This window comes from Dryobates pubescens, chromosome 10 (assembly GCF_014839835.1).
Source record: "Dryobates pubescens isolate bDryPub1 chromosome 10, bDryPub1.pri, whole genome shotgun sequence".
NCBI lineage: Eukaryota > Metazoa > Chordata > Aves > Piciformes > Picidae > Dryobates > Dryobates pubescens.
The window spans coordinates 2,232,711-2,245,575 of record NC_071621.1 but is presented as its reverse complement, the minus strand read 5'-3'; the positions used below and the strand labels follow the sequence as shown (position 1 = coordinate 2,245,575).

At 39.7% G+C, this 12,865-nt stretch overlaps 1 protein-coding gene across 2 annotated transcripts in view; it reads right to left on the bottom strand.

The window, feature by feature from the left end:
• Nucleotides 1–12,865, bottom strand: part of NLGN4X (neuroligin 4 X-linked) — a 175,168-nt gene that overhangs the window by 98,231 nt on the left and 64,072 nt on the right. Inside the window, exons 3-4 of one of the 2 annotated variants that reach the window (XM_009904350.2) lie at nt 3,876–3,935; nt 352–504 (exon numbers count right to left, since the gene is read on the bottom strand). In XM_009904350.2, coding sequence (XP_009902652.1) covers nt 352–504; nt 3,876–3,935 — 213 coding nt within the window. The remainder of the gene's footprint in view (nt 1–351; nt 505–3,875; nt 3,936–12,865) is intronic. The other variant, XM_009904351.2, reaches the window with a different exon arrangement.

Sequence of the window (12,865 nt, the reverse complement as noted above, 5' to 3'; positions counted from 1 at the left end):
CTTCACTTTACCTGTAACATAAATTCCATAGGTGAGCATAGCCTGTTTTGTTTTGTCTGTATTACCAATACATCCTCTGTCCTAAAATCCAGTTTGCACACAAAAATAATAAATACTGATAAACATTAACATTTCCCTTTTTGCTATGATTACTGTTTTGAAACTGAGCCAAGAGCAAATATCACCTGATGACAAAACATAAACTATCACTAAGATTACTATATATATCCAGTCATATTTTTCTAAGGTGAAGGCAGCTGCCTAGCTGGCCCAAGGATCTATGATTAATCAGTAGATAAATTAAACAATCAAATATTTCTATGCAAGTGATGATGAAGAAAAGTCACTTACCTAAAACCCCCAGCCTGTAATTGAGAGTGACAACAATGACATTTCCATAACTTGCTAGAATGCTGCCATCAATCATATTGCCAGTACCCTCCATGTAAGATCCACCATGGATGTAGACCATAACAGGTTTCTTGGTGTTCTGATCATGAATGTCTGAAAAAATTTGAGTAAGGAGAACATAATAAAGTAATAACAAATAAGTAAATATGGCATTAGCAATTCATAACAGTGCTAAAAATATTAAATATTTCCTACATTTTCAATGTTACCACCACTACTTTAATGAACCAGCTTACACAGTTCAGGATCATGCTAAAAATATATTATTTATACTTTGAGTATTTTTCTTGGTTACTTCAAACACTATTTTCCCTGAAATTTTCTCAGAACACTTGAAATACCTTCAATATTACAAGGAATTTAATTTTAATATAAACATCTAAAAGGCTGAAGAGAAAAATCAAATTAGAGAAACTTGTCTTACAGGATTTTTAAAAAGAATATTCTGATACATATCTTCTTCAATTTATAAGTATCTGTATATCTAATAATAAAATTACAATAATGATCCTTATTTTCTTATTCCTCACTAAGACATAATTTGTTGAAATTATATTTCCAATAGTTCAGTAAAAGGTAGTATCAGAATATCAAATTGTTCTTATAGAAGTAAACATAGAAAACTGTTCCTTCTTTCAAATGGCTTGGAAGTTAACAAAGAAAGAATTTACATGAATTCCTGGCCCAGATTTTTTGTATTTAAATCAAATGATGTTTCTTTGTACTTTTCCTTGTCATTGTAAACAAGCCTCAAAGAACAGCCTTGAATTAATCCTCCTTAATGATAGGGCTGATCTTTTGCATATGCAGAAAGGCTCTTGACTGCCTTCATATAGGTAAACTGGGTCTTTTAAAAAGCAGAGGTCCAGTTCAGTGAGATGACATTAGATAAACACACCTTTTACAAGTAATTTAGTGCATCTGCATGTGAAATAGGAACTTCATTCAATCATATAGCACAACACAAATGGAAGGAAGAATGTCAGACTATTTAATTCAGGATTAAAAAAAAAAAAAAACAGGGAAAAAGAGTGGTTTCTTTTGGGATGGACAGGCATTATTGAAAAGCAGAAAAGAGAAGGAAGAAAAAGGAAAATACCTAGAGCTACAGGACCTGGGTTTGAAAGCCTCCCAAAACTCTTCCCTCTCCTCAGGTTTCTTAGGAAATACTCTAAGATAATGAAAATGTGAACAGAAAGGGGGTAACATATAGCATTTTGTGTATGTGGAACTAATCTGAGCATATTTAAACGTAAATTTTGACTGGTCATATTCCTATGGCCCACATGTATTTTACTCATGTGTATGCACTACTCTAAATATAAAAAAAAAAGTCATCTGAGTGCAAGGGACTTATGTTCAAGCTCCAATGTACAGCTGTCCAGTCACCAGATTATAAGGCTTATTGTAGAATATGCCTTCTTTATATAAAAAAATGTGTGTACTTTACATCTATTTTATGTGTTGTACTGGAGCCATAGAACAAAAGGGTTTTTGCCACAACATCATTTTAGTTGTTGTGACCATAAGAGAAATGCAGCCATTAAACCTATCATATCCTAGTGGATGTTTTAAATTTTACTTTCTGCACTTTCAGCAAAGCATATGAATGTTTGTCTCCTGTGAAGGCACAGATAACATTCAAAACATGAAACCAACAATTATTGAGCATAATTATTTGTATTACTAAACTACCTTTCCCTTCTTTCTCAGAAGTGTCATGTCATGATATCTTATATTTAATCTTTCCTTATTACATAGTTCTACCTCAGTGTTGGATTTTTCACTGCTTAAGTCAATGGCAGGTTTCCTCTTCCCCTTCAATAGGAACATGATTAGCTTCAACATAAAGGAAATGAGTTCCACGCTTTATGTACTTAGATCTAAAGTAGATGCCCTTGATAATTAGCTTATAATTTTTTAGAGAGGTCTGAAGGCTAATGTATTCATAATCCAATATCTTTCTTTTTAAAGCAATTTTAGCTTTGCATATTGCTTATCTTTTACCTTAAGTACAAAATTTGGTACAGAAAATCACGATTACATAATTTTGTAAAAAATAGCATGTTGCACAGAAACAAGAAGGTGATACTCAGAAAATAACAGAATAAGTTTGGAGTATTCTGCATATCATTTTTGTGTTATTAAAAATAGTGTAGTCAGCAATGAAGGTGATACAGCAGAGGGCAACCAATATGAATCAAAGGCCAGAGATTGTTTTGACAGTATTTTATATATGGATAGAGTAGCTACAGTTGAGTTAAATACCTAGGAAAAGAGGAGGTAAATGGCCTCACTGCAATATGTGTTCATTATGTAAGGAGAAAAGAGCAGAAATGTTTTAAAGTTACTTGAACCAATGTTAGACAGAAGAAAATAGGAAAGAAGACATGGAATAACACTTCAGATTGGCCAAACATGAGAGGATTAAGAAACACTTTGCTTCAGAAATAGACTAATAAATTACCCAAGGTTGTTATCCTTTCAATTAACTTGAAACTTTTTTGGGTCTGTGATTTGGTAAATAATAAAGTAAAATAAACTGTTCATGTAGCTTTAATTAAATGAAAGGATGAGAATATAGGAAGATTTCATTATATTTTTCTATTTTAGTGCATCCCAAACTAGCTCTGCTCTGCCAAGCCAAGAAAAAAAAAATATTTACTTGCAAAACATTTTTTGGGTACTTCATTGTGAACTTTAATAATTCCTTTCATGGAAGGAAATCCACCTCTGAAAGATGTCAGTTAAAAAGAGTGTCATTGATTTCAAAGGGAAAGTGGTCAGTCAGAATTAATCTATTTCAGAGGCTTATTACAGGAAATAACAATAAAGCAACATCAACAGCTTCCTTTATTTTTGTGTCCTAAAATAAACCACATCCTGTGAGGGAAAAAAAGAAAAAGAAAAAAAAAAAACAGTAAATAAAAATAGCAAAAACATAAGCCCAATGCAACTGTATCAATGTACAGTATGTGCACTGGGAAAACCGTGGAAAGTAAAGAAAGGATATATGTAAGTTTTTTCATTAATTTCAAACAGGTGAATTTACAAAATGTGTAGGAGGGAAAAGAGCACATGCAAGTTTTTAAATTCCATTTTCTCAACCTAAGAAAGGAGAGAGGGGGGAAAGTATATAGTTTAATATAATATTTATGTTACTCACTTCACTCATTTAGGAATAACCTTTACACCTACGTCACAGAGAAACTGAAGTCATCTATACACTGATTTGGATTTAAAAAAGAAAAACAATGAAAGTAATTTCTAAAGAAGAAAATAAAAAGGCACACTGAGTTGTGTTTCTGCAAATAAGGGACTAAAAAGAATATTGAAATAAAAGCTATTATTATTATCATTACCATTATCATTATCATTATTATCATCATCATCATAAAAATTAAAAAGTTTATGTTCATGCATCAGGGTTGAGCTTTGGAAAAAAAAAACAAAACAAAAAATACCTTCATCTTCACCACGATCATTACTGGTTATATCATCTGCGCTTTTCTTTGTGTTGGCTCCTGGGATCATAGTAAGGAGGAGAATAAAGGGAAAAAAGAGATTTCAAAACCAGCAGGTTCTCAAAAATAAAAAAAAAAATAAAGAAAAACCACTAGTACGAAAAAAATGTAACAAAAATGTCAAAATCTGTTACATTTGAAATTGAAAAAAAAAGATGCAAACTGCACATAAACATAAAATGTCAAGAAGAACAAGTTGAAAATATTTGGAAAAATAAGTTGTATTGTGTGACAATGCAGGTACTTCAGTTAAAAGTAATTTCTCCAAAAGCAAAATTAATGTGCTATTAAAAAGAATAAACAAAAAAGTATATTAAAAATGTACCAAATTATGGTTTCTACATGATAAATGCAATTAATTTCATTCCATTCTGTAGCTTTCAAGAAATAATGCCTTCAGTCACTGTCATCAATGACTTAACATTTTATTAATCCTCATTAGAATTTATTAAGAATTAGACACAACCTTCATTTTAGATGGAACCAATGCAAATAAAATTATCATTAAGTCTTTCACAACATGAATGCATGAAAACAAAACATATAGACCTCCTTAAAAATAAACATTGTTTCCCATATGAGCAAAACCATATTTAAAACAGCTAACTGTAAACAAAGGTGAAACAGAGCTGAGTCAATGCCAGTCCAAAAGTTCTTATTATGGTCTTTAGAAAGAAAAGAAAAAATAACCAGAAATTAACTGAAAACCATTACTTACCATAATAAATAACTTACACATTTAGTAGAAGATTTAGTAAATAATACATTTTAATTTGTGCTCAATATTTTTTCTGAAAATACTTTTGAGGTGTATACAGGCACACACATACATACATGCCATAGCCTGTGATTATGGGAGCAAGAGTAAATAAACATACTCAGCCATCTCCTTGGCTAGTTGTTCTGTTTTCTAACTTAAACAAAAATTTACTCCAAGCTATCCTTCCTCCCAAGTTTAATTATACATTCTTTTGCAGGTATTCAGTGTTGGGGCACTTTTATTCCCCATATACATGAAAATAACAGAAGTGCCAATTTTAGCTTTGGATTCCCATTCATCAAGCAAACACTATCACTGTTTTAAAGGATTGGCCCTTCTTCAGTCTAAGAAGGGTTCACTCATTGCACAGGAAACATAAACAGTAATCTTAACAACAATCCTGGAAACAGCAATAGAGAGGAGAGAAGGGCACATAGCAGGGGTGTTCTAGCACAACACTGAAATCCAGAAGTATTTTTATTGGTCAATCTATGATTTGACTGGAGAGCTTTGTTTCAAGGTTTGTATTTCAGTTTTATGTTGATGGAAAGCACCAAAGAAAACTATTACAATATGTTAATGAGATTTTTTTTTGAATGGTCAAAGAAGAAATTATATAATTACATATATTAAATGTGCTGTAGATATCATAGTTCTGTTGAAGATTACACTTGTGACTTCATAATGTATACACTAAATATCAGGTGACCTCATTTGTCTTATAATTCTATTCATTGCTGAGAGAAAAAGTCATGGTGTAATCCTTTACTGAGCTGTGTCAAATCTCTTTTGTAAAGGATTTTTGCTTTTCAGAAAAAGTTTATTTATATTTTTTTAGGATATAATGTTATAGTACAGATATAGAATAATGTAGGTATATACGACCCAGTCCAGCCTAGTGACAGTCAACATATCCATAATAAAGACATCTTTCTCCATAAGAAGCTCTATGTGCAATAGAGTTTTAAATTTTAATTCAATCAGCACCACTTTTTAGAATTTTTTCTTCTGGAAACACCAAGTCATGTGCTCATAAACTTAAAAAAAATACCAAAAAATACAACATAATGTAATTTACCTATGGATGTAAAGTTGCCTTGTATTCCCAGATTTATTCTTGATGCCAAGCACCCATCTATTACAAATGAAGAAATCACCCTACTGTAAGCTGATCCTCTGACTCACTTTTCCTTTGATAATGAATAAAAATCTCATTCAGAAACAGATTTTCCAGGGTTTCAAGTCACTCCAGATGCATTTACAATTTATGCTGTATCTTCCTCTATTCAGATAATATATGTTACACAAGTAATATAGTCAAATCCTTGCATTTTAGGTATTCTTTCTGAAGCTACTAATGGCTGCAAAGAATATCAACTACTGCTTAAGCTGATGTAATTTCTTTCCAATTTATATGTAATTGCTCCATCTGTCACACAGTATACCTTGTGACCCCATGTAATTTTGGGAAAGCATTATTTTCAGAAATCATACAGCACATGATTAGTTGTATGACATTCCAGTTTCACATAGAACACACTCAACCTTCTCAAAACTTCCAGTTAAAACCATATAAATAAAGGATTTAGTAGTAAGTCTCTCAGTCATATGTCTTATGTATACAGCCATTTGAACAGATCTCTAAATTTCTTGGTTTCACATCCCATGAGAGTTACTATAATTTTAGAATCAGTCTCAAGGGAGCTTTAGGAAAATAGAACTCCGCTTTCCTTTCTGAATTTCTCCAATCATGGGTTAGCTTTATTCTGAGTCCCATTTAAGGCACAAAACTTAAGTAATTTCACGTTATCATGGTTTAGAGCAAGACAGATTGCTTTTACCTCTTCCAAAGGGGCAAAAGAAAATCACTCAAACAAAGGATTAGATAAGATTGGGAAGTTTAAACGGAAATACTATTCACAACTATATACAAGAATACAAAGCCTATAAAATACACAAAATCCTAGAATTACAGAATCACCCAGGTTGGAAGAGACCTCAAAGATCTTCAAATCCAACCTGTCACCACAGAACTCATGACTAAACCACGGCACCAAGTGCCATGTCCAATGCCCTTTTGAACACCTCCAGGGATGGAGACTCCAACACCTCCCTGAGCAGCACATTCCAATGGCTAATGACTGTCTCAGTGAAGAACTTTCTCATCACTTTGAGCCTAAACTTCCCCTGGTGCAGCTTGAGACTGTGTCCTCTTGTTCTGGTGCTGGTTGCCTGAGAGAAGAGACCAAACCCTTCCTGGCTACAACCTCCCTTCTGGAAGTTGTAGACAGCAATAAGATCTCCCTTGAGCCTCCTCTTCTCTATTGTGGCCAAAGTGCAGCACCCAGCACTTGGATTTGTTAATTTTTATCCTGTAGGACTCTGCCCATCTGTCCAGTCAGTTGAGGTCCCTCTGCAGAGCCCTTCAACCCTCTAACTGACCAACATCTGCTCCCAACTTGGTGTCATCTGCAAATTTGCTGATGACTGACTCAATCCCCTCATCCAGATCATCAATGACGATGTTAAAGAGGACGGGGCCCAGTACTGATCCCTGGGGGACTCCACTGGTGACTGGCCACCAGCTGGATGTGGCACCATTCACCACCACTCTCTGGGCTCGGCCCTCCAGCCAGTTCCTAACCCAGCACAGAGTGATGCCATCCAAGCCACGAGCTGACAGCTTAGCCAGCAGTTTGTTGTGGGGGATGGTGTCAAAGGCCTTGCTGAAGTCCAGATAGACTACATCCACAGGCCTCCCCATGTCCACCAGGTGGGTCACTTGATCATAGAAGAAGATCAGGTTGGAAAGGCTGGACCTGCCCCTTCTAAATCCATGTTGGCTGGACCTGAGCCCTTGGCCATCCTTTAGTTGCATAGTTACTCCCACCAAGATAATCTGCTCCATAATTTTCCCTGGCACTGAGGTCAGGCTGACTGGCCTGTAGTTTCCAGGTTCCTCCATCCTACCCTGCTTGTGATGGGGATCACATTGGCCAGTTTCCATTCATCTGGGACCTCTCCGGTGAGCCAGGACTAGAGGAAAATGATGGCAAGCGGCTTGGTCAGGTCACCTGCCAGCTCTCTCAGCACCCTAGGATGGATCCCATCCGATCCCATAGACTTGTAAGTATACAAGTGGCTCAGCAAGTCCCAAACTAATTCCTCATGGATTTCTGGGGCAATACACTGCTCCCTCACCCCATCAACCAGCTCAGGAGGCCACTTGTCCTGAACTCCTCCTACCTTACTGTTGAAAACTGAGGCAAAGAAGGTATTTAGAACCTCATCTTTAGTTACAGCATTACCCTCCAGGTCCAATAAATAGTGGAGGTTCTTCTTGCCCCTCTTTTTAGCATTAATATATTTATAAAAATGCTTTTTATTATCTTTCACAGAAGGGGCCAGCTTAATTTCTAACTGGGCTTTTGCCTCTCTAATTTTTCTCCTGCATAATCAAACAACATCCTTAAACATATCACAAGAAGCCTCCCCCTCCTTCCAAAGGTGATACAGCCCCTTTTTTCCCCTTAAATCCTACAGGAGCTGCTTGCTCATCTTTAGCCAGATTTAGTGATGACGGAGATGATGATTGGAATCAATACAGCTGACCAATATGATTGGGTAGTAATCCTTTATTGTTCCAGTATTGCAGGCCTAAGGCGCAGACCTATGGTGAGAGCATAGCACAGCAAAGTAAAGCATGGAAGGAGAAGAGAGAGAACAGGCAGAAGAAGAAGTGCATAGCAAGGAAACTGCTACAACTTATATAAACTCAGGGTGCCTTTTTGGCATGGACTCATTGGTTCCCTATGAGTGACCACGCATCACACTATTATAGATTATTGGTCCAACTACTGATGACATGTGAGGTTTGTTGATGCAGGAGCATGACCTGTTGTCCAAAGATAACTTGCTGTGTTTCTAGCTACCAGCATCTTGTTTTAGTTACAGTGCTGCAGGCACAGCACTGTTTTGGCATACTGGCGGCTGGCTCTGCACTTATGCTGAGCATGGCCTACCACCATGTCAGGCTATAGGCCTGCACTGCCAGATTGCTCACACTGCTCGTCGCTGGCATTCCCACACTCATCAAGGCTGGTCGCCTTTCCTGCTGGCTCATCTTTCGGCACATGGGAACTGCCAGTTCCTGTGTCCTCAAGAGCTCCTGTTTGAAGTAGCTCCAACCATCCTGGACCCCTCAGTTCTTAAGGGCTGTTACCCAGGGAACTTTCCAAATAAGTTTCTTAAACAAATTGAAGTTTGCCCTCCAGCAGTCCAAAGTGAGGGTTCTGTTGGTGCTCCTCCCTACCTCCCTGCATATTGAAAACTTCACTATCTCGTGATCACTGCACCCTAGGCAGCCTCCCACCGTCACATCTCCCAAAAGCCCTTCTCCATTGGAGAACAGCAGGTCAAGCAGAGCCTGACCTCTGGTAGGCTCACTTAACAGCTGCATCAGGAAGCTGTCCTTGATACTGTCTAGGGATCTTCTGGACTGCCTTCTCTCTGCTGAATTAAGTTCCCAGCATATGTCTGGCAGGTCAAAGTCACCCAAAAGGACAAGATCAGATGATTTTGAGACAGCCTCCAGTTGCTTATAGAATAATTTGTCAGCCTCCTCATCCTGGTTGGTTGGTCTATAACAGACACCAACCAGGATGTCAGATTTGTTAGGCCTCCCTCTGATTTTAACCCACAGGCTCTCAATCCTTTCATCCTCCACTTTCAGCTCTGTGGCATCAAGTGACTCCCTAATATACAGAGCCACCCCTCCTCCTCTTCTCCCTCGCCTGTGTCTCCTAAAGAGCCTGTAACACCCCAGTGTAGGACTCCAATTATGTATATTGTCCCACTATGTTTCTGAAATGGCAAGTATATCATAGTCTTTCCGGTGCACCAGGACTTCTAGTTCTTCTTGCTTGTTACCCATACTGCGTGCATTGGTGTACATGCACTTCAGCTGGGCTCTTGATTTCTCAATTAAACCTAATTTGTGTCCCACTCTCTCCTCTCTAGAGAGACTGGTTTCCTCACCCACCCCCTTCAGACCTAGTTTAAAGCCCTCTTAATGAGCCCTGCCAACTCCAGTCCTAGAACTCTCTTGCCCTTTCTAGATAAATGCACCCCATCAAGATCCAGCAGGTGGGGTGCAGTAAAAGTTGCCCCATGATCAGCGGACCCAAAATCCTGTTTCTGGCACCATCCCCTGAGCCAATTGATGGTGTGGGCTCTCCTGTTCCTTTCAGTGTACACCCCTGCTACTGAGGGAACTGAGCAGAACACCACTTGAACTCCTGCCCCATCAATCGTCTGAGGTCTTTGAATTCCTTCTTGATTGTCCTGGTGCCCTTCTTGTCAATTTCATCACTCCCAGATTGGATCACCAGCAATGGGAAATAGTCAGAGGGCTGTATCAGCTTAGGGAGTCTCTTGGTGATGGCCCTTTCCTGGGCCCCAGGTAGGGAGCAGACCTCCCTGTGGGATCGGTCGGGACAACATATGGGTCCCTCAGTACCCCTCAGGAGAGAGTGCCAAACAACTATAACCCTTCTCTTTTTCTTTGTGAAGCTGGTTGTTATAGTTGGTGGGGACTGCTTGGCCTTAGGCATCTCCCAAGATGGCTGCTCCTCAGCCCTCTCATCCACAGTCTGAGCCCATAGTCTGGGCTTAACACAGAAGCTCATTTAAGCAAAGGTTTACACAAACCTCTTTTTAAACCAGTCTAACAAACACAAGCCTTCATGCCCCCTCCCTAACAAGCCTCTCTACCCTCCATACTACAACATTGTGATGCAGCACAAAATTTGGGTTGGCAGCTCCAGGCCCTAATAAAGCTGCTCCATGCCTAATTGTCAGTATTTCCAAAGCAGACACAAGGCCTCACTCCTCTGCCAAGTGAGGTAAGAATCTGGGCATCCTTCCCTGGAGGAGAGAAGGAGGGAAAATGGAAGAAAAAGTGAATCTGCAGCCAGTTTTATAGGGATGCAGGACTTATAGGCATGAAATACATATTCTGGTCTACCTCCTGGACACTCTGGCCCCTCTAGAGGTCTACAACTTTGTGGTTTCTTAAAGGCACCTAGCCTTAAACTGCCACACATGTCCAAAAAGAAGGGTCTCTCAGTGAAAGAATATGGCTTTCTGTGGTGAAGACACATTATGCCCAGATACTGAAACTTGTCCCAGCACATGGACAAATTTCTCCTCTTTTCATGAAGGGAAACAAAGGTCAAGGCATTATCCAGGCAGCATGGACCCATTGCATGGAACGCTGGTGCTAATACCAAGCATGGGCATAATTCACGCTTTCTATAGGCTGAAGCCAGTTGTTTACGAGAGTGCCCACAGGCCACATCTAGCCTTGAGAAACCGGTTAGTATTACCCCAATTTGTAAACACATTGCCCTCTCTCACATTGTTCTCTCTCCTTGCCTGAGCCTAAGCTCGTGCCTTAGCCTCTGCCATTAAGCTCATTGCTATTAAGTCTTCTCCCTCATATATGCAAACTAGTAGCTTCTGCACAACAAGCAGGAGCCAACATCCAGGCAGGCCTGTTGAGCCTCAGCCTGAGATTATCTCCAGAGGAGGGACCTTTGCTGAGCCTCAGAAGCTCCGGCGTTGCACTGCCAGTCTTGGAACAGCCCACTGTGTCTCAAGAGGACCCCCGAGGGTAAAATCTGCCCAGTTGCTGGGGAAGGGACTTAGCTGAGTCTGGCAGTCCACGCATCTGCGTTAGCCTTAAGCAGCAGACTGACGAATGGATGCAACCTGTGTGTCAGCTTGGAGAGGAGTCACTACTTCTGCCGCTCTGTGCTCTGTAAACCTGAGACAAATCCTGAGCACTGTCCATGCCTGTGCTCCAAAGCCAGGAGCCAAGTAAAGGGGAAGCCGCCACTCTGCAGAACTGGGCTTCTTCCCCAGAGCCGTCCACACAGGCCCCGAAGCCCGTTGCCACAGGACCAACCCCCGTCTGCCATCGCGCCAGATCGGAAACCTCCAAGCCTGCCTACCGGGACCCAGCGCCCCACCCTGCCATGCAGACCGACTCTGAAAGCCAACCCCATCCCAGGACCAGCCATACTGGCCCTGCCAGGCTGACCTCACAGGACTGCTCCCTGTCATCTGGAGGGAACTGCCTGAGTCCTGTGAAGGGAACCTGCCTATCAGCTACCCTAGCTTGCATCTCCTCTCCGCTGCCACAGAGAGAAGATTGCCACCCACTGTCACCTTCCTGACTAGCCTAGGAATGAGCCCGGCAACAGTAGTCTGCCAGAACCTAACCTCAATCAAACAAAGGATACAGTGTATCTTCCACATCCTTTCCACTCACTAACATTCAGTTCAAAGCACCCGTGTCTACCAGCATAATATTTCCAGTCCAACCCTCTGATACACATTGTAATATCTCTGCATATAGTTAGCAGCTGCCAACGTCCCATCGAGTGGCCATCTGGTGGACAAGTGGCAGAATTGCACCCTTTGTTATACAAAAAGAAAATAATTCTGTAAATATTCCAATTCAGTCGTAATTATAGATACTAAACCACTTATGGATGTGTTTCAAAATCGTGCACTAGAACATGTACATAAAATAGTATTCATCAGTTATTAATTTTAATAATAAAATATCTACATGTGGTAGGTTGAGAGAGGGCCTGGCTCTCCCTCCCCCACAGAGTAAGTAACCACGGCTCAACTCAGTCGGAGAAAGCAGACTATATTTACAAGTATATATGGAAAGCAGGTTATATATAACACAATATATACAGGTATTTACAATATATACACAGAAATATAGAGCAAAGAGAAATAACACAACAAAATTTCCTCCTCAGGGAGGGTTTCCCTCTCTGTAACCCCCTCTCTCTCCCCCTACCTCCTTTTTTTCCCAAGAAGGGGTTAGAGAGAAAGAAAGGGAGTTATTAAGGAAAAGAGTTGTTATTGAGCTTCAAAAGCCCATGCAGAATTAGTTTGCTTATCTCAAGGTCAGCTCCGCTTAGTTTGCTTAGAAGCAGGCAGGGGGAGAAGCAGTTCAGGCTGGCACGGAGGACAGACCGAAACCCAAACTCCGAAAAAATTCCAACTGCTCTACAACTTAAAAGTTGCATTCTGCCCCTCCACCAAGGAAATTCATTTAGAATATCAGAGTGGTTTTGTTCTAGTACCA